Consider the following 17,823-nt stretch of genomic DNA (forward strand, 5'->3'; position numbering starts at 1 on the left):
GCGCTGAGGAAGTAGCAGTAGCAGTAAACATAATTTTAAAATTTACAGATATTATCTTTACAGATAATTATCTCAGATATTTACAGATATTTTCTTTACAGATATTAGCTTTACAGATATTATCTCATTTTCTCATAATAATCTTATCAGGTAGGTACTATTATTGTTGTCATTTTATAGAGAAATTGAGATTAAAAAGAGATAAGCTGTGGGGCACCTGGGTGGTTCAGTCAGTTTAGTGTTGGACGCTTGATCTCAGCCCAGGTTGTGATCTCAGGGTTGTGAGTTCAGGCCCCACACCGGGGTCCATGCTGGGCCTGGAGCTTACTTTAAAGAAATGGTCAACTAACTTGCCTATGATTATATAGCTAATATGTGGGGGAGACAGAATTTGAGCCCAAATCTGTCTTGACTCCAGAATTCTGACTCCAGAGCCCAGGCTCTTAATAACACCATTGTATAGTTTCCTGATAGGTGACAGAGAGCGGGAGACCGACCAGAGACATGCTTAGAAGGCGGCCTCGATGGGGCTTGGTGCTAGATTGAAGGTGGAGCATGAGCGGGAGGGAGGAGGCAACGATGCCTTTCGGACTTCCGGCTTGTGTAGTAGGGGGTGGCATAGCCCCAGCTGAGAGAGATGTTACAAGAGGAAGACCTCATTTAAGGGGGAAAGAAAACTTCGTTTTGGACTGTTAAGTGTGAAATGGAATATATTTGTGGAGTTGGCCTGTGAGTTGGATAGTTGACTGTGATGTTTAGAGGAGGGATCTGGGCTCAGAGATCCGGGAATGTGTAGGAGTTAAAACCGTGAGAGTGGGTGAGGCCATCTGTGGAGAACTTTGCAGTCAGAGGGGAGTGGGACAAGGATAGAACCCTGCGGACCCCAACTTTTAGGAGGGAGGCTGAAGACTAGACCACAGAGGAACTAGGAAAGAAGTTGAAGAGAAAGCCCAGGACAGGGGCTGAGCGAGGTTGGAGAGAGTTTCAAGAATGATCACATCCTCCTTCTTGTAGCAAACGGGTGTGGCAGGAAAAAAAAACTGTACAATGAGCCATATAGACTTGGTGACTCAGATGTCATCGTGAAGTCAGAAAAGAGGATAAAGGACTCCTTCAGAAAGTTTAAATGAGAAAAGGGAGACACCAATTGGTAGGAGCTCGAGGAGGATGTAGAGTCAGAAGTGGGACTCAGGGGGCACCTGGGTGGCTCAGTGGGTTGGGCCTCTGCCTTCCGCTCGGGTCGTGATCTCAGGGTCCTGGGATCTAGCCCTGCATCGGGCTCTCTGCTCAGTGGGGAGCCTGCTTCCTCCTCTCTCTCTGCCTGCCTCTCTGCCTACTTGTGATCTCTGTCTGTCCAATAAATAAATAAAATCTTAAAAAAAAAAAAAAAGAAGTGGGGCTCAGGACAGGACAGACCAAAGGCAAAGTCCTCAGATGTCAGCAGAGAAGCGGGGGATGAGAGATATTTGACAGAGAGAGATCAAAAGTAGGCAGAGAGAAAGGGGTATGCAGGCTCCCTGCTGAGCAGAGAGCCCGATGTGGGGCTTGATCCCAGGACTCTGGGATCATGACCTGAGCTGAAGGCAGAGGCTTTAACCCATTGAACCACCCAGGCGCCCCATTCTTCCCGCTTTTAGTGGGAATATTTGTTGAATGTTACCTTCCCAACATTATAAATTGAGTGTCTAAGTGATATAACTTACCATTTTAGTCCATAAATCTCTGTATCAGGAGAATCCACACCCCAAACCAATGCAGAGATCATCCTGAAGACCTTGGACTTTAAGCCTGTTGTTAGGATAGATGAAGACTTTTAAGTTCTATATGTTGGGAAGGAAGCGGGGGTGTTTTATATGCTGAAAGGAGGTAAGTGAGTATATGTGATGGTGGGAATAAATTGTGGGAGAATACATTATTGTTCAAATTATTTATGGCCCCTTTCCAATGGATGATAGATCATGAATTTGCCTTAGGAGATGGCTCTGGGCCAGAAAAGAAGGGAATGGGGTTCAGGCACAGAAACAGCACAGAAAGGACACCTCATCCCGGAAGCTGGAAGGAAGGAAGTAAAGTTTTTCTTCCAGGGCTTGGGAGGTGGGAAGCCGAGGAAGATCACATCTAATGGCTTCACTTGTTCTTGCAATAAACTAGGGTACCAGGCGGTTGGTTATCTGAGAGTGAACAGTGTGATGGCTGAGTTAGTGGGGTTGGGTTGAAGAGATAGCTTACCCAAGGACAAGCCAAAGGCTAAAGCAGCTACTCACCCATACAGTCAGTTCATGTCATTGCCTCCAGAAAGCTCAGTGGAGGGCCCTGTCACGTGCTTGTAGAGCTACCCGTACTGCCCTTATCAGAGCATTTCTCCCTCTTGATTGTGTATGTTAAATGGTCTACCTTGGCTACTAGACTCTGGAGACAGGGAAGGTATCTGGTTTTCTCACCGTCATGTCCCCAGCACTTAGCACAGTCCCTGACATGGTCGGTTTTTAAAAAGTATGTCTTGAACTAATGGTCTGGCCGCTGGGAGAGAAGAGAGCAGAGACCGGATCTCAAGTCTCTCTAACTCCAGATCTCAAGCTCTTCACCATAAGAAAGACGAGGGTGCGAGGAAATTAGAGGCGGTAGCAGGAGAACAGTTTGGGTGATCTAGCATGGGCCCAGATTGGTTGGAATCGAACAGCCCACTGGGTAAGCAGAGAAAATCAAAAGCAAGTCTGGGTGACAGCGGGACTGGGACAAAAAGCTGGAAGAATGGAAAACCGTGACCCCCAAAATGGGAAATTCAAGGTAGAAGTAGAGCTTCAAGGGATGGGATCCCGGATGGGGCTCGGAGGAAGAGGAGGAGCCAGCTTCCAACGTCTTCAGTGACAGGAGTGACCGGGAGGCGGCTGCATAGCGGTGACTGGTAGCATGTCGGTGGGGGCTTCTCAGAGGGGTGTGAGGGCGCACGAACCCGGGAGCCGCAGTAGTCGGCACCCCTGCCCCTGGGTGCGCTAGGGGAGGAGTGTGGGTGAATGAGCAGTCTCTACATGTGAGCTGTCCTTGGCAGGAGAGCTGAGTTCTAGCGAAGGGTAGAAGGTAGACTAAATATCCTGTAAAAATGTTGGAAGATGCGGGAGTGTTGTTAACAAAAAAGTAAGGTTTCCAGAAAAAGCAAGCAGAAAAATCTGTCTCTGTTCTCCATTTCCACAAATCGGACAGGGACTCTGGGGACTGCAGGGATTTGTTTTAATGTTGGCTGCCTAAGAAGCTATGACCACTTGGAGAGACTGGGTACCAGAGACTGTGGTGCCAGTGGTTACTTAGGAATGGTTTCTTAAGGATCGCCCTAGGTCAAGAACGAATTCTTCTCACTGGGCTGATGACTGAAGGTACAGGGTTCCGTTGTGGGGTAATGGAAATTATCTGTAACTATAGTGGTGATGCTTGCACAACCTTTCGAATATACTGAAAACCGCTGATTCGTACACTTTAACGTGGTAAGTGTGTAGTGAATTATGTCTCGATAAAAAGACGTTTAAAGCTAACTCATCTGTCTGTGTGTGTCCCAGGTAGTACAGCTTGACGTGAGAGGCAACATGGTGAAACTTAACGACGGCTCTCAGATAACCTATGAAAAGTGCCTGATTGCAACAGGTGAATATTTCTCGAGGTGGATTTCTTCCCTGGTATAGTTCATTTGAGTTTTAGTATCGAAGGCATTACTTAACCTTAAGAAAAAGAAGTGGGTGTCTTCTCTTGGTGCAAAGCCTAGCTAATGACAGGCCTCTGATCAGCAACCTTTCTGGAGTATCCTTGCTGCCCCTTTGGGTAAGGGCACGGATGGGTATTGAAGAAGATGGCCTTTTTCTCTCCCCGCTTAGCCCTTGCCCTCTGCACTCTGCCCTGCGCCCTGGAAGGGATACAGCCTCATGGCTTCTTTTCCAGTTCCAATCAAGAAATCAAGAAAGAAAGGAGAATGAAGCAGTCCCTTAAAGGAACATAGCTTGCTTTCTGGTGATGCCCCTAGAAGGATTTAGGGAAGCAAAAAACAGAGCCTTGTGGCCATCTCTGGGGAGGGCGGGCCCTTTGTAGAGAGCCTCAGTAATGGCTTCTCCAGGGAAATTGACAGAAGCCTGCTGAGAAGCCAGGTGAAGAGACACAAAACATCTGGGCCCTGTGGGTGCTGAGGGGGCCACAGGCCCCCTTCATGGGGGGGTTCTTTGGACTAGCTTCCCACTTGTTGGGCTAAAAGGGTTTTCCTCCTATTTCTAGGAGGCACTCCAAGAAGTTTGTCTGCCATTGACAGAGCTGGAGCAGAGGTGAAGAGTAGAACCACGCTTTTCAGAAAGGTAATTGTCTGTTTAGTGCTTTCATTGTTTTGGTTTTTGAAGAGGTAGCATAATCACGTGGTCCCCAAGTTAGCACCCAGGAATTGGGAGATGGGAGTTCTATTTATGGGAGACTTGGTCTCTGGCCTTGAGCAAGTCACTTCCTCTCTCTGCACCTTAAATACCTCACTGGAGGGTTTTCAGCTCCTAGGCAAAAAATACATCTAGTGTTTTTGATTGCTTGCTGTAGTTCCTTCCGATTGCCCTTCTGTATTTTTTTTCCTGATGCTTTTGAGTCATTGGAACTCCTTATAGCCTCTTGGCATTTTGCATTGCAAATGCTACTGCAGAGCCTTTGAGGAGAAAACTCTTGAGTACCTAAGTGAAAAAGGAAGGGGGAGCTTTGTTTCTTAAGGCTGTGCTTTACTCTTGACCCCTGCGGAAATTTTCCAGGCACTCTTGGGGTATTTGAGAATACTGGTATCATCCTTTCAGTTCTTTTTTTTTAAAGATTTTATTTGTTTATTTGACAGAGATCACAAATAGACAGAGAAGCAGGCAGAGAGAGAGAGAGAGAGAGGGAAGCAGGCTCCCCGCCAAGCAGAGAGCCCAATGCGGGACCCGATCCCAGGACCCTGAGATCATGACCTGAGCCGAAGGCATCGGCTCAACCCACTGAGCCACCCAGGCGCCCCATCCTTTCAATTCTTGATCGAATGCAGTTTATCAGCCTTTGGCGCCATTGACATTTTGGGCTAGATGATTGTTCCTTGTGAGGGGCTGGCCTGTGCAAATAGGGCATTTAGCAGTATCCCTGCCTCTGCCTGTTACCTGCAAGGAGCACGTCCTTGCCCCCAGCTGTGGCAACCCGAAATGTCTCCAGAAATTGCCAGATGTCCCCTGAGGGAGAGGGGGCAAAACTGCCCCTGATCGAGAACCACTGATGCTAGAAGGAATATTCCAGCAGAGAGAGAAATTTACATCAGTAACAGAGGCTGTAATTGAGCCACTTCATACAAGGAGATTTTATGTGCAAATTACATGTCAAAGATCTAGCAGAAAATATTTCTTGTTATTATCCTATGTCCCTTTGGGAAATCAGTGGACTAAACTGGTATAATCCTGCAGATTGGAGACTTCAGAACCTTAGAGAAGATTTCCCGGGAAGTCAAGTCAATTACGATAATCGGTGGGGGCTTCCTTGGGAGCGAACTGGCCTGCGCTCTTGGCAGAAAGGGTGAGTACTGGGCGGTGATGTCGATTTTTCTTTCTCTGGTTTTATATCCTGTTCTTCCTGGGGCTCTAACAAATTCCAGGGATGCATTTGCCAGGATCAGTAGAAAGAGTTTGATTAAGATTTATGTGGTAAGGGGTGCCTGGCTGCCTTAGTCGGTAGAGCATGCAGCTCTTGATCTCGGGGATGTGAGTTCAGGCCCCATGATGGGGGTAGAGTTTGCTTTTAAAAAAAGAAAAGATATATGTGGTGAAAAGCTAAGCACTGAGCTTAGTTTTCGTGAGGAGTCCCTTAGTGACCAAAAAGCTATCATCTGAGCAACTGAACAGAAATGCTTTCTTTCCCTTCCTCTAGCCTCTAAGCCAGGACTCCTCAGAAATAAAGTATTAAAGGGGTGACTGGTTGGCTCAGTTGGTAGAGTTTGTGACTCTTGCTCTGGGGATTGTGAGTTCGAGGCCCACATTGGGTATAGAGATTACTTAAAAATAAAATTTTTATCTTTAGGGGCGCCTGGGTGGCTCAGTCATTTAAGCATCTGATAAATCTTTTATTTTTTTATTTTTACTTTTTTAAAGATTTCATTTATTTGAGAGAGAGTCCAGGCACACACAGAGGGAGAGGGAGAAGCAGACTCTCTGCTGAGCAGGGAGCCTGATGTGGGGCTCAATCCCAGGACCCCAGGATCATGACCCAAGCCAAAGGCAGACGCTTAACCAACTGAGCCACCCAGGTGCTCTCTGATAAATCTTTTCAAAAAATCATTTTTTTAAAAAAAAAGAAAATATTAAGGAAAGTAAGTTACTGGGATGATAAGGGTAATGTAGACTACAGAGTTGTATGTATGTTTGAATTTTTATTCCTTGTAAAAGTCACACTTTCTTCAGACATATGATGGTTCCCAGTTCAACCAATCTGGTTTGAATGTTTGATGGCAGCCATTTTCCTCAATGTCGGTTTTCGGCTATGTGAAATCAGGCCATCTTCTCAGGAGGGTGCTTCCTGTTCACAGGCCAGAGGCGCAGGCGTGAGCCTGAGCTGCTGCCTGGATGTAATGCACTTAGTTCTGGTGCCTGTTGTATTTGCCTTGTCAGTGCCCTCGAGCCCCAGTGCCCCACGAACAGGAGCTCTGGCCTAGGTCACAGCGTTGCCCTGTGTGTCACGATTGGCTACCTGCCACTCCATCGCTTCTCTTCCTGTCCTCGCAGGATTGGCTTCTGCCTCCTGCTCTACCTACTCTGTTTCTTCTTCCCAGCTCGAGCTTTGGGTACAGAAGTGATTCAACTCTTCCCTGAGAAAGGAAATATGGGAAAGATCCTCCCTGAATACCTCAGCAACTGGACCATGGAAAAAGTCAGACGAGGTAGAGAGACTTTCCATATGCTATTGCTCTTTCCTTTGAGTGAGCCCTAATCCAAAGTTGGCTTCTTTGGGAACCCCCTTGACATACGCCATATCGCCTGGCAGGTGAACTATTTCCACCATTCTCCACTCAGCCAAGTTCCTGTAGGTGTTCTGAATTTGATGCACAAAATTCCCGGAAGTACTGAAAATGAGCTGTGGGTGTGCGTTCTTGTGGTTCCCCAAGGCTGCCTACGTACTGATGATTACTGGTTTTATGATGAGGGGTGCCTTTAGTCATCTTCCCTTCTTGTCATGAAGGTGGGACGCCCTCAGGCTCAGCCTCAGGTCTTGTTTGCCTTCACAGAGGGGGTTAAGGTGCTTCCCAATGCTATTGTGCAATCAGTTGGAGTCAGCGGTGGCAAGTTACTCATCAAGTTGAAAGATGGCCGGAAGGTAAGGAGGGGAAGGCTGCCAGACCTTCCCCTCTCCCCTCCCCTTTCCTCATTTTTACTCCTTCATTCGATAACAGTAGTTTTCGTGGCAGCCACCATTAACACTCTCATAATTTTCTGAATGAACTGTTCCTTCCATTAAAATAAAAATGATGAGAGCCAGAGCAGACATCTGTGAACCACTTTCCCTTCCCATTTGTATCACAGATTTTTTGAGACCTTTCAAGGGTGGCAGCTTTCTGTTCTGACGATGTGGGGTCTATTTGTGTTTGGAAGAATTTTATAAAGTAGACCTTTAAATCTGTTTCCCAGAGTTATAGAAGTTAATCGGTGATTTTTTTTTGTAAAGCTCCAGTTCCTAGTAAAATAATGTGCAGTTGCTATGTCCATAGACATACATGGAAACTGTGGTGATTGGCTGAATTCTTTCTTTTTCCCCGCTCAGGTAGAAACTGACCACATAGTGGCAGCTGTGGGCTTGGAACCCAACGTTGAGTTGGCCAAGACAGGCGGACTAGAGATAGACTCAGATTTTGGTGGCTTCCGGGTAAATGCAGAGCTCCAAGCGCGCTCCAACATCTGGGTGGTAAGTGTGCTCCAGCACAAGCAGGAATGGCTCCTTGTGCGCAGCCCGTGAGCAAGTCTGCCTGGCAGTGTGCAAAAGCTCAGTAGCACCTTGCCCAGATAGAGGCAGAATGTTTGGAGGCTGAGGATGAAGAACAAAAACTTCACTGCTTGATTTACAAGATCAGGTATGGCTTCATGCCACAAGCTAGTGGAAAAGGAAATGAACAGTGTGTGCGCCTACAGAAATAGAGCTCTTCCCGTTCTATGGTTGGCAGCCGCCATCGTCATTGCCCTGATGGGCATGTGCCCAGCTTTCAGATGGATCTGCTGTTCCCTTTGCCCGAAAGTGAGCCCAGGGAATGGAGGATGAGGCAGTTTTATAAAATTCTCTAAGGGGGGAAATAACTCCGTTTTTGTTATCCTTGAGCACTATTTTTAGCTGTTTTAAAAAATCTGTTATGACACAAACAAGACTATAGTATGTAGGAACCATGAGGTAATTTCCCCATTGTTAGATCATTACAAATGTATTGTGTTTGATTAGGTACTCTGCAACTAAGGACATAGGAACTTTGAAGGGTTTTTTTTTCCCCTCAAAGCTTTTTTTTTTTTAAAGATAAAGTATACTGTTTTTTTTTTTTAAGATTTATTTTATTTTAGAGCGTGAGCAGGGGAAGGGGCAAAGGGAGAAAGAGAGAGAGTCCTAAGCAGAGTCCCTGCTGCTGAGTGCAGAGCCTGTCTTGGGGCTAAATCTTAGGACCCTGATATTTGTTATGCTCCACAAATAAGTGAAACCATATGATAATTGACTCTCTCTGCTTGACTTATTTCACTCAGCATAATCTCTTCCAGTCATAACAAATATCATGGAGGACAAGGGGTGTTAGGAGAAGGGAGTTGGGGTAAATTGGAAGGGGAGGTGAATCATGAGAGACTATGGACTCTGAAAAACAATCTGAGGGGTTTGAAGTGGCGGGGGGTGAGAGGTTGGGGTACCAGGTGGTGGGTATTATAGAGAGCACGGATTGCATGGAGTGCTGGGTGTGGTGAAAAAATAATGAATACTGTTTTTCTGAAAATAAATAAATTGAAAACATTTTTTTAAAAATAAATAAATCTTAGGACCCTGAGATCATGAACTGAGCTGAAATCACGCATCAGATGCTTAACAGACTGAGCCACCCATGTGTGCTTAGAGTATACTAGATTTTTAAAAACTTGTTATAAAAGCAACATGTAGGGGCACCTGGGTTGCTCGGTCATTGTCTGTCTTCGGCTCAGGTCGTGATCCCAGGGTCCTAGGATCAAGGCCCACATCAGGCTCCCTGCTCCCACATCGGGAAGTCTGCCTCTCTCTCTCCCATTCCCCCTGCTTATGTTCCCTCTCTTGCTGTATTTCTCTCTCTCAAATAAATAGACAAAATCTTAAAAAAAAAAAAGGCACTATGTAGATGCACCTTGGTGGCTTAGTCCGTTGGGCATCCAACTCTTGATTTTGGCTCAGGTCATGATCTCGGGGTTGTAAGATTGAGCCCCGCATGGGGCTCCCTGCTCTGTGGGGAGTCTGCTTGAGGCTCTCTCTCCCTCTCTGCCCCCTCCCCACCTCTCTAAAATAAATAAATCTTTAAAAAAGCAATATGCACTCAATATGGAAGACACAGACAAGAATGAGAAAGGGGGAAGAAAAAAAAGAGGGGGGGGATTCACCTACAGCAGCCACCAATATTTTGGTATATTTCCCTCCCTTCATTTTCTTCTGAATAGGTTTTTTTTCCCTTTGTTATAGATGGTCATGGTGAGTGTACTACAGTAAACATTTGTGTTCTTTTCCTTTTTACTTACCATTCTTTTTTTTTTCACTTATACCATTCTAAGGTATTTTCCATGTTGCTTCAGATCCTAAAGACTGTATAATAGACCACCAAGTGGATTTCATAGTTTATTCAGCATTGTTCACATGCTGCTGGATTTTTTAGCTTGCCTTGGGGGAATCTGAATAGCCACAAAGGGTTAGAGCACTCACGTGCCACATCCTTCGGGAAGCTGGCCTTGTTCACCTCCAGCCAGAGGCTCTCTCTGCTTGATCTGTACCTGTCACGTGGTACCCTGCATTGCACTCCAGTGAGGAACGATGCCACATCTTCCTCAACTAGGTTATATGCTCTTTGTGGGCAAAGTGGAGGTCAGGTTTGTCTCAGCCACCCAGACAGTATAATGCTTTGTACAGAAATAAGTTTTCCATAAATATTTGGTGAATGAAGGAATAGATACTGAATGACCAAAAGAAAATCTTATCTTGGAAAAGATTTCTAGGTGAGAGGCGGTCTCACACCTACAAACTGGTTTCTGTGCATAGGAAAGAATGTTTTGCAAGTCATGGTTATTAAATATCGGTCTCTGCTAAGGGCAGAATGAGAGAAGAAATAGGTGTGTGCTGCAGCATAGAAAATTTAGGTGCACTTCGTGGAAGCACAGAATAGTTTTTGTTTTGGGGGGTTAGCATAGAATAATTTTTTAAAAATGGAATCTCAACTTTTTTTAGTAAGTGTAGGTGCGATTCTGGCCTATAAATAGAAAACACTAATTAGTTAACAGCACAAGGGCTCTTTTTGAGCCTCGAAATGTATGTTCTGTCTTTGTTTTTGTTTTTATTTACCATGCGCTCATGTAATGTGTTTGTTTTCAAAGGCAGGAGATGCTGCATGCTTCTACGATATAAAGTTGGGTAGGAGGCGGGTAGAGCACCATGATCACGCTGTTGTGAGTGGAAGATTGGCCGGAGAAAATATGACTGGAGCTGCTAAGCCATACTGGCATCAGTCGATGTTCTGGTAATAGTTCTGTGCTTTATGGACTGAACTGGTTAGAACACAGAAGTAATGGAACCAGAGTTACAGTTTGGTTTCCATATGGGCCAGTTAGCCTCATACAGAGGGGAGAAGACTTCCATCCTGTTTCCTTGCCTTCTACACCAAAGCAGCTTTCTGGTAAAAGGCCCCACCTGTAAGTTAAGCTTACAGGTGAATGAGTGGAGGCATCATCAGCACTTCTGGTAAAATCAGCTTGGGGTTTTGAGCTATGGTCGGCGGTACAAATGTGTGCTCTTAGCTAGAGCTGGCGCTGTGTTGTCATTTGTTCTTTGGTGCTAATGAGCCCAACGTACTGTCAGAAAAGACAGTCCATGGGCAGCCGGCTGGCTCAGTCAGTGGAACATGCAACTCTTGATCTCGGGGTCATGAGTTTGAGCCCCATGTTGGGTGTAAAGATTACTTTAGACAGCCCACTCAAGACCAGCATGTCAAAGTCAGGCATCTATAGGCAGTTCTCTGGATAGCAAAAAGTTAGCAAGGGACATTCCTGAGTGCTGGCATTGACCTTACTTGGCACACTCTCCTCTCGTTGCTTTGAAAGATGGGATACATAAAAAACTTCAGGGTTTCAGAAGCCTCTAGGCAGTTTCTATTGGGGAAAATTTTCAGCTGGTGAGAATACATTTCAGGAAAATCACACACAGTTTTGTGAGCAGGCAGCAGAATCATAACAGCTGGGTTTCAGGGTCAGTACCTATAAGATAATGCAGTTAGGAACAAAAGAGTCCATAGCTAGATAATTTTCAGTTAGGTCTCCGGACCAGCATCCAGGAAGTCATTGTAGACCGTTCCCTGAAGATACCAGTCCAGTGAGCTTCTGTGGTCAAGAAAGGACAACATGGGAATAAAAAGCAGAGCATAAGGAATTTAGTCCACGATATTCAAGTAGCATCATAAGGGGACAGACGGTAGCTTATGCCTGTGGTGAGCACTGCACAGTGTGTAAACCATCAAATCACTAAGTTATACACCTGAAATGAGTGTAACATGGTATGTCCACTGTCTTTAAATTTTACTTACTGACTTACTTACTTAATGATGCCAAAAGGTAGAGCACCAGAAACAAAACCATGAGTAGTAGCCTCACGTGATTACAAAACCATCGTGTGTCTGTGCCACAAATACTCTTTGAAGTTCCTGGCATAGTAAAAACTGTGTGATGATGATAGGAAAAGTTTCCAAGAAGATTAAAATAAAACCTTGAAAATGAAGGCTCAGAGGAAATACTGTCCATTGATGAAACTGTAAAAGATCTCAGATTCTGAGTTCCGTAAATACGGAGTACCCTTTAAAGCATCAGAAAGGCAGTTTTAGGTTGAGTTGAAAGAAAGTAGTGAATAGTAAATTTGAAGAACCCTTCACCCCCCCAGGGGGTAAAGGCATGGATAAATTTCAGAAAGTGTAGATCATCGTATGGTATGTGATAAGTATAATGGCTTTTTAAGGAAAATTAAAGCTGCTTTGGGATAGGAATGCTTTCTCACCATTGTCCCCAGATGCCCTGGCAAGCAGACCGATCAGTTTGGCATTTCCCTTGCTGCACATACCAAGTTCTTTGGTTGGCATGAACCAAAGTGTGGTGTCTTAGAAAAAATTAAAAAATGTACCACCGTGTCATTCTTTGCAGCCTCTTGACAAAACACCCTCTTCTCTCTCCTTCCTTAGGAGTGATTTGGGTCCCGACGTTGGCTACGAAGCTATTGGTCTTGTGGACAGTAGTTTGCCCACAGTTGGTGTGTTTGCAAAAGCAACTGCACAAGACAACCCAAAGTCTGCCACAGAGCAGTCAGGTAAGGAAGCCCAACTAATTCTCTGGGTAGAGTGTTGAGAAGCGCTGGTCCAAATTCTCCTGAACAAGGGGTTTCTGTATTGACCAGAGGGCACTGTCAGTGAAAGCCTTTCTTCATGTTGTGCTTTAAAATAAACCCAATCCGTAGTCCTCACTCTTTGGTGGTCTGAGAGCTGGCAAAATCAGGTATCCTGGTCCGAGCGTAGACTCCGATGTGGTGGGTGTTCATCCTAGCCTCCGGCCAGTGGCTCTCTCAGCGACACTGGTTTGGTTTGCCTCGAGGGACTGGGAAGCCCCGTGCACTGAAGAAAACCGGAACTTTTACGATTTTTATTTTTTAATTTTTTATTATCCTTATTATTATTAGCCTCCTGCTAATCCCAAGAACTTGAGTGTAGGACCTGTTATTCTCCACAGACCCTGGGCAGTGAAAAACTGGGCTGAGTAATTCTTGAGCTGCCTGTAATTCCATTTGTCGTGTCTTAGTGCCAGGTTTTCTTCAGACGGGAGGCATCTCTCAAGGAATGAACTTCTCTCCCACACATGACTCTTTCATTAACTCTTAAACCTGTTCTCTCTTCCTTCCATGACACCAGCTGAAGTTACTTAGCCTCCATGTCCTCTTGTCAGAGTCGTCCCAAGAACAGGTTGCTCTTGAAGGAGAGAACAAGACATTATAAGGACATGTAGGTCCTTTTCCTGTGTAATCCAGGTGGATGACATGCACCCGCTCCTTCATCTGGCGCTCTCCAGAGAAGCGGATCCAGGAGAGGGAACCGGGGACTTAGAAACTCTGGGGCACTACTCTGTATCCTGGGCAGAATTGATCAGAGCCAGCCTGACAGTTCTCAGAGGACAGCATGCCCCCTCCCCAGGAGGAAACCCCTCCGCTTTGTTTTTCCATGTGGAAGTGCGCTGTCCTGCTTTGGCCAGAGGGCCTCTAGCAGCACTGTCCAGTGGACCTTTCTGCTCTGTCCACTACCTTAGCCCCTAGCTGCATGTGGCCTTTTAGCACTTGAAATGTGGCTCGTGCAAATGAATACTGAATTTTACATTTGATTCAATTTTGGTTAAAATTGATTAAATTTTCATTAACTTTAATGAATTTTAATTGAAATTGCTGTTTGTGGCTAGTGGCTACTGTACTGAATCGTGCAGCTCTCAAATGTTCCTCAGAGGATAAGAGCAAGTCTTCTGCAGTTTGAAGAAATCCAGATACCAGGAAATAATCCACAGCATACATTTAAAATGAAATGGTGGGGGGGGTGCGCCTGGGTGGCTCAGTGGGTTAAGCCGCTGCCTTCAGCTCAGGTCATGATCTCAGGGTCCTGGGATCGAGTCCCGCATCAGGCTCTCTGCTCAGCAGGGAGCCTGCTTCTCTCTCTGCCTGCCTCATTAATCTACTTGTGATTTCTCTCTGTCAAATAAATACATAAAATCTTTAAAATGCAACTATTAAAAAAAAATGAAATGGTGGGGCACCTAGGTGGCTCAGTGCATTAAGCCTCTGCCTTCGGCTCAGGTCATGATCCCAGGGTCCTGGGATCGAGCCCCGCATCAGGCTCCCTGCCTCTCTGCCTACTTGTGATCTCTGCCTTCCTCTCTGCCTACTTGTGATCTCTGCCTGTCAAATAAATAAATAAAAATCCTAAAAAAAAAAAAAAAGAAATGGTAAGGGAGACAAGTTCTGGGTCAGACTGACGCCGTGCCCTGGAGCCGGCAAGGAAGAGCTTTTGTCGGCTTTGCCGATGGAGAGGAGCTGGAGAAGGCTTTACTTTCTAAGTGCTTACTACGGGGGCATAAAAACAAATCCTCTAGGAGCAGCTTGAAGCAGGTGTCAAAAGATACTTGCCTTCTAGAATTTCCCAAGTTCATAACTGACTCTCATTTTGATTTTGTTTGCTCTGGGGATTGGCCACAGGGACTGGTATCCGCTCCGAGAGTGAGACAGAGTCCGAGGCCTCAGAAATCGCTGTTCCTCCCAGCAGTCCTGCAGTCCCCCAGGCCCCTGCCCAAGGGGAGGACTACGGCAAAGGTGTCATCTTCTACCTCAGGGACAAAGTGGTGGTAGGGATCGTGCTGTGGAACATCTTCAACCGAATGCCAATAGCAAGGAAGGTGGGTACCCATCGGAGCTCCTTGAGGAAGATGGGACCTGTGGGCCAGAAAACGCGCCCGGGACGTCATCGGGTGCCCTGCTGTGCATTGTCCACCTGGGTCAGACTGTGCCTAAGCAGAACAAAGGTGTAGCCTTGGCTCGGGAGCATTTCGTTTTTAGTTGGGACTTGGCTGGGTGGCCAGGGAGTTGGCATACACTCATTTGGGGTTAACAGAGGGCTATTCCCACAGCTCCCAGGGCGATGTGGGGGTTGGCCCAGGCCCCCTCCCCATTGTGCAGGCTGGCCTGGTGCACACAAAGCAAGTCAGTGACCCACTGTTCCTCTCTCCCTCAGATCATTAAGGACGGTGAGCAACATGAAGATCTCAATGAAGTAGCCAAACTCTTCAACATTCATGAAGACTGAAGCCCCCCAGTGCAATAGGCAAGCACTTTGCTATCCCTGACAGCAGCTCGGATGAGTAAAGGAGCATTTTTTATTCAGCACACTTCCTCTGTATGTATGAGTTTGAATGGTAAAGTCCTTTGTGAATATCTCAACCATGTAGGCAGATTCTTAATGTTCACATCACTAAATAAAACCTGATTCTTCTAAATTAAATTCTGTTCTCTTTGAAAGGGAACGGGTGGGCGAGGGGAGGAAAGTTGTGCATCTCAGCGAGCAAGCACACTGGAGTTCTTACCAAGTGCATGATTTTTCTCAGCCTCGTATTCCCTGCTCCACATTCAGCTGCTTTCAGTTCCCTGAATGTGTCTCTGGCCCCATCCACTGTTAAATGAGTGATCACAGAAACACATGGAGCAGACTCTGCTTTACCTGGAACAGTTCCTGTTGTCCCGCTCAGAACGGGCTTGGACCTGCGAGGGGCCAGAAAGGTCACTTACTGCCGAAGAAACAAGGAAGGGTTCAGAGACCTGGTGCTTCATGGCTAAACCTGGAGACTGAATCCTTGAGGGATTGTCATCTCTCAACTCCCGTCTCTCAATCCTTCATGCCCCGTCCCTCAAACTGAAAATCTGCTCTTCCTTCACTCTTTTTGCCTAAAATGGGCTTATAGACACACCTCATTTTACAGATGATTTCCTGAGAACAGAAGTGAGGGCTTCATAAATCACCTCATTTTTTTTTTATTTCAAATGAACTTTTAAAAATCAAATCTTGGGGTACCCAGCAGGCCCAGTGAGAAGAGCATGTAAGTCTTGATCTCAGAGTCATGAGTTTGAGCCCCACATAGGGTGTAGAGATTACTTAAAATATTTTTTTTTAATTTTTTAAAAAGATTTTATTTATTTATTTGACAGAGAGAGAGATCAGAAGTAGGCAGAGAGGCAGGCAGAGAGAGAGGAGGAAGCAGGCTCCCCGCCGAGCAGAGCCCGATGCGGGGCTCGATCCCAGGACCCTGGGATCATGACCTGAGCCGAAGGCAGGGGCTTTAACCCACTGAGCCACCCACGCGCCCCTACTTAAAATCTTTTTTAAAAAGGAAATAGCTGCACTAGGACAGGTTCTCACTATGTATGCAGGTTTAGTGAAATATGATCTGATCCATGGCGCATCCACATCCATATGTTGAAAACTCACTGAGCAGCCTATGAAATAGGACTGATTCTGTGGTGCTCATTGCTACTTACAAAGAAGGCTGTGGTTCTAAGATCCTGAAGCAGTTCACAAATCCTCTTTTAAAAGATCAAATTGCGATTTGTCTTTCTTTAGTCGTATGTGCAATTTAGTCTAATTTTTTGACAGTTGTTATCCTTGTATAGCATGTCACTGTACTTCAGCTAAGTAAAATGAAATGATTTATTCATCTAGTCAGTGTTCGTTGACTGCCTGCTGTGAGTCAGGTAGATGTCAGAATAGGAAGATGAAGGAAACGTGGCCACTTCAGGAACTCCTGGCTTCAGTGAGGAAGGCAGACACGTGAACACAGGAGTATCATACAGATGTGTCCATAGAAAGACACACGCTACTGTGGACATGCCAAGAATGGAGATCAGCCAGAGCAACCGTCCTCAGTCAACTACCGATGCTAGATCACTTCCTTTTTTCTTAAAGATTTTATTTATTTGACAGAGAGAGAGACAGTGAGAGAGGGAATACAAATAGAGGGAGTGGGAGAGGGAGAAGCAGGCTTCCCCCTGAGCAGAGAGCCTGATGCAGGACTCGATCTCAGGACCCCGGGATCATGACCTGAGCTGAAGGCAGCTGCTTAAGGACTGAGCCACCCAGGCACCCTGCTAGATCACTTCCTAAAGCGTCAGTTAGTTCATGGCCTCCCAGCTGTGCCTCCAACCCCCAGGTGAAGAATGTACAGTGACTCCTTGTCATCAACCATAATGGGTCCAAAGTCTTCCACAGAGCTCCCGACCTCAGCCCTCCCTGCCCCCATCCCGCCTCCTTTCCCACAACAGACATGCACACCTACACATCTGGTTTATTCACACCCTTAAACTGTTCGTGCTCACCACATCTGGAATGTCATCACTGCTCCCTTTCACCTATCCCCTCCTGCTCACCTCCCAAGGCCCAGATGAAATTGCACCTTGGTAACGTGGTATCAGTTGGATTAGTGCCCGTGCATGATTTCATGTCTGAACTCCAATTGCACCTACTACCTTTGAACTTGATTGTTCATTAAGTCATTCTCCGCATCATTAAGGTTCACTCCCTGAATCGGTAGTAAGCTATCCCAGAACAGAGACTTTTTTTGTTTTTCTCAGAATGAGGATAATGTGCCCCATCCCCCCAAACCCCAGCGGAGTCCTGAACAACTCCTTCGTCACTTGGTTGGATGATGCTAGATAACAGGGCTTGCTGCGAAAATGACCCTCTGCCTTGTAACCTCTGTTCTCTGTAATCCAGGTTATCAGACCCCCATTACTTCACCTGCTGCTGAGACTTGCCACAGATACCCAGGACACGTTTGATCCGTCCAGGCCCCCAAGGATTGCAGGGACCTTTTTCTAGCCAGACAGAGGAGGGGCCGGACCAGTCGGGTTCTGGCCCCTGAGAGCTGCTGGGAGCAGCTGGGCCACCGCACAGTGCAGTTCAGGGCCAGCCACGCCCTGCAGAGAAGGGTTGGGGCTCTGCCAAAATGCTGGGTGTTTGGAGCCCACCCTCTTGACTTCAATTTCACCTTT

The 17,823-nt window shown here is 46.2% G+C and overlaps 1 protein-coding gene across 1 annotated transcript in view; it reads left to right on the plus strand.

Moving 5' to 3' along the window:
* The window catches only part of AIFM1 (apoptosis inducing factor mitochondria associated 1), a 33,147-nt gene extending 17,864 nt beyond the window's left edge, over positions 1-15,283 (plus strand). Inside the window, exons 7-16 of the mRNA XM_044234679.1 lie at positions 3,552-3,636; positions 4,255-4,331; positions 5,439-5,547; positions 6,797-6,904; positions 7,250-7,338; positions 7,783-7,923; positions 10,593-10,735; positions 12,440-12,564; positions 14,485-14,681; positions 15,017-15,283. Of these exons, the coding sequence (XP_044090614.1) occupies positions 3,552-3,636; positions 4,255-4,331; positions 5,439-5,547; positions 6,797-6,904; positions 7,250-7,338; positions 7,783-7,923; positions 10,593-10,735; positions 12,440-12,564; positions 14,485-14,681; positions 15,017-15,088 (1,146 nt within the window). The 3' untranslated portion in view covers positions 15,089-15,283. The remainder of the gene's footprint in view (positions 1-3,551; positions 3,637-4,254; positions 4,332-5,438; positions 5,548-6,796; positions 6,905-7,249; positions 7,339-7,782; positions 7,924-10,592; positions 10,736-12,439; positions 12,565-14,484; positions 14,682-15,016) is intronic.
* The last annotated feature ends 2,540 nt before the right edge of the window (positions 15,284-17,823 follow it).

This window comes from Neovison vison, chromosome X (genome assembly GCF_020171115.1).
Source record: "Neovison vison isolate M4711 chromosome X, ASM_NN_V1, whole genome shotgun sequence".
Taxonomy (NCBI): Eukaryota; Metazoa; Chordata; class Mammalia; order Carnivora; family Mustelidae; genus Neogale; species Neogale vison.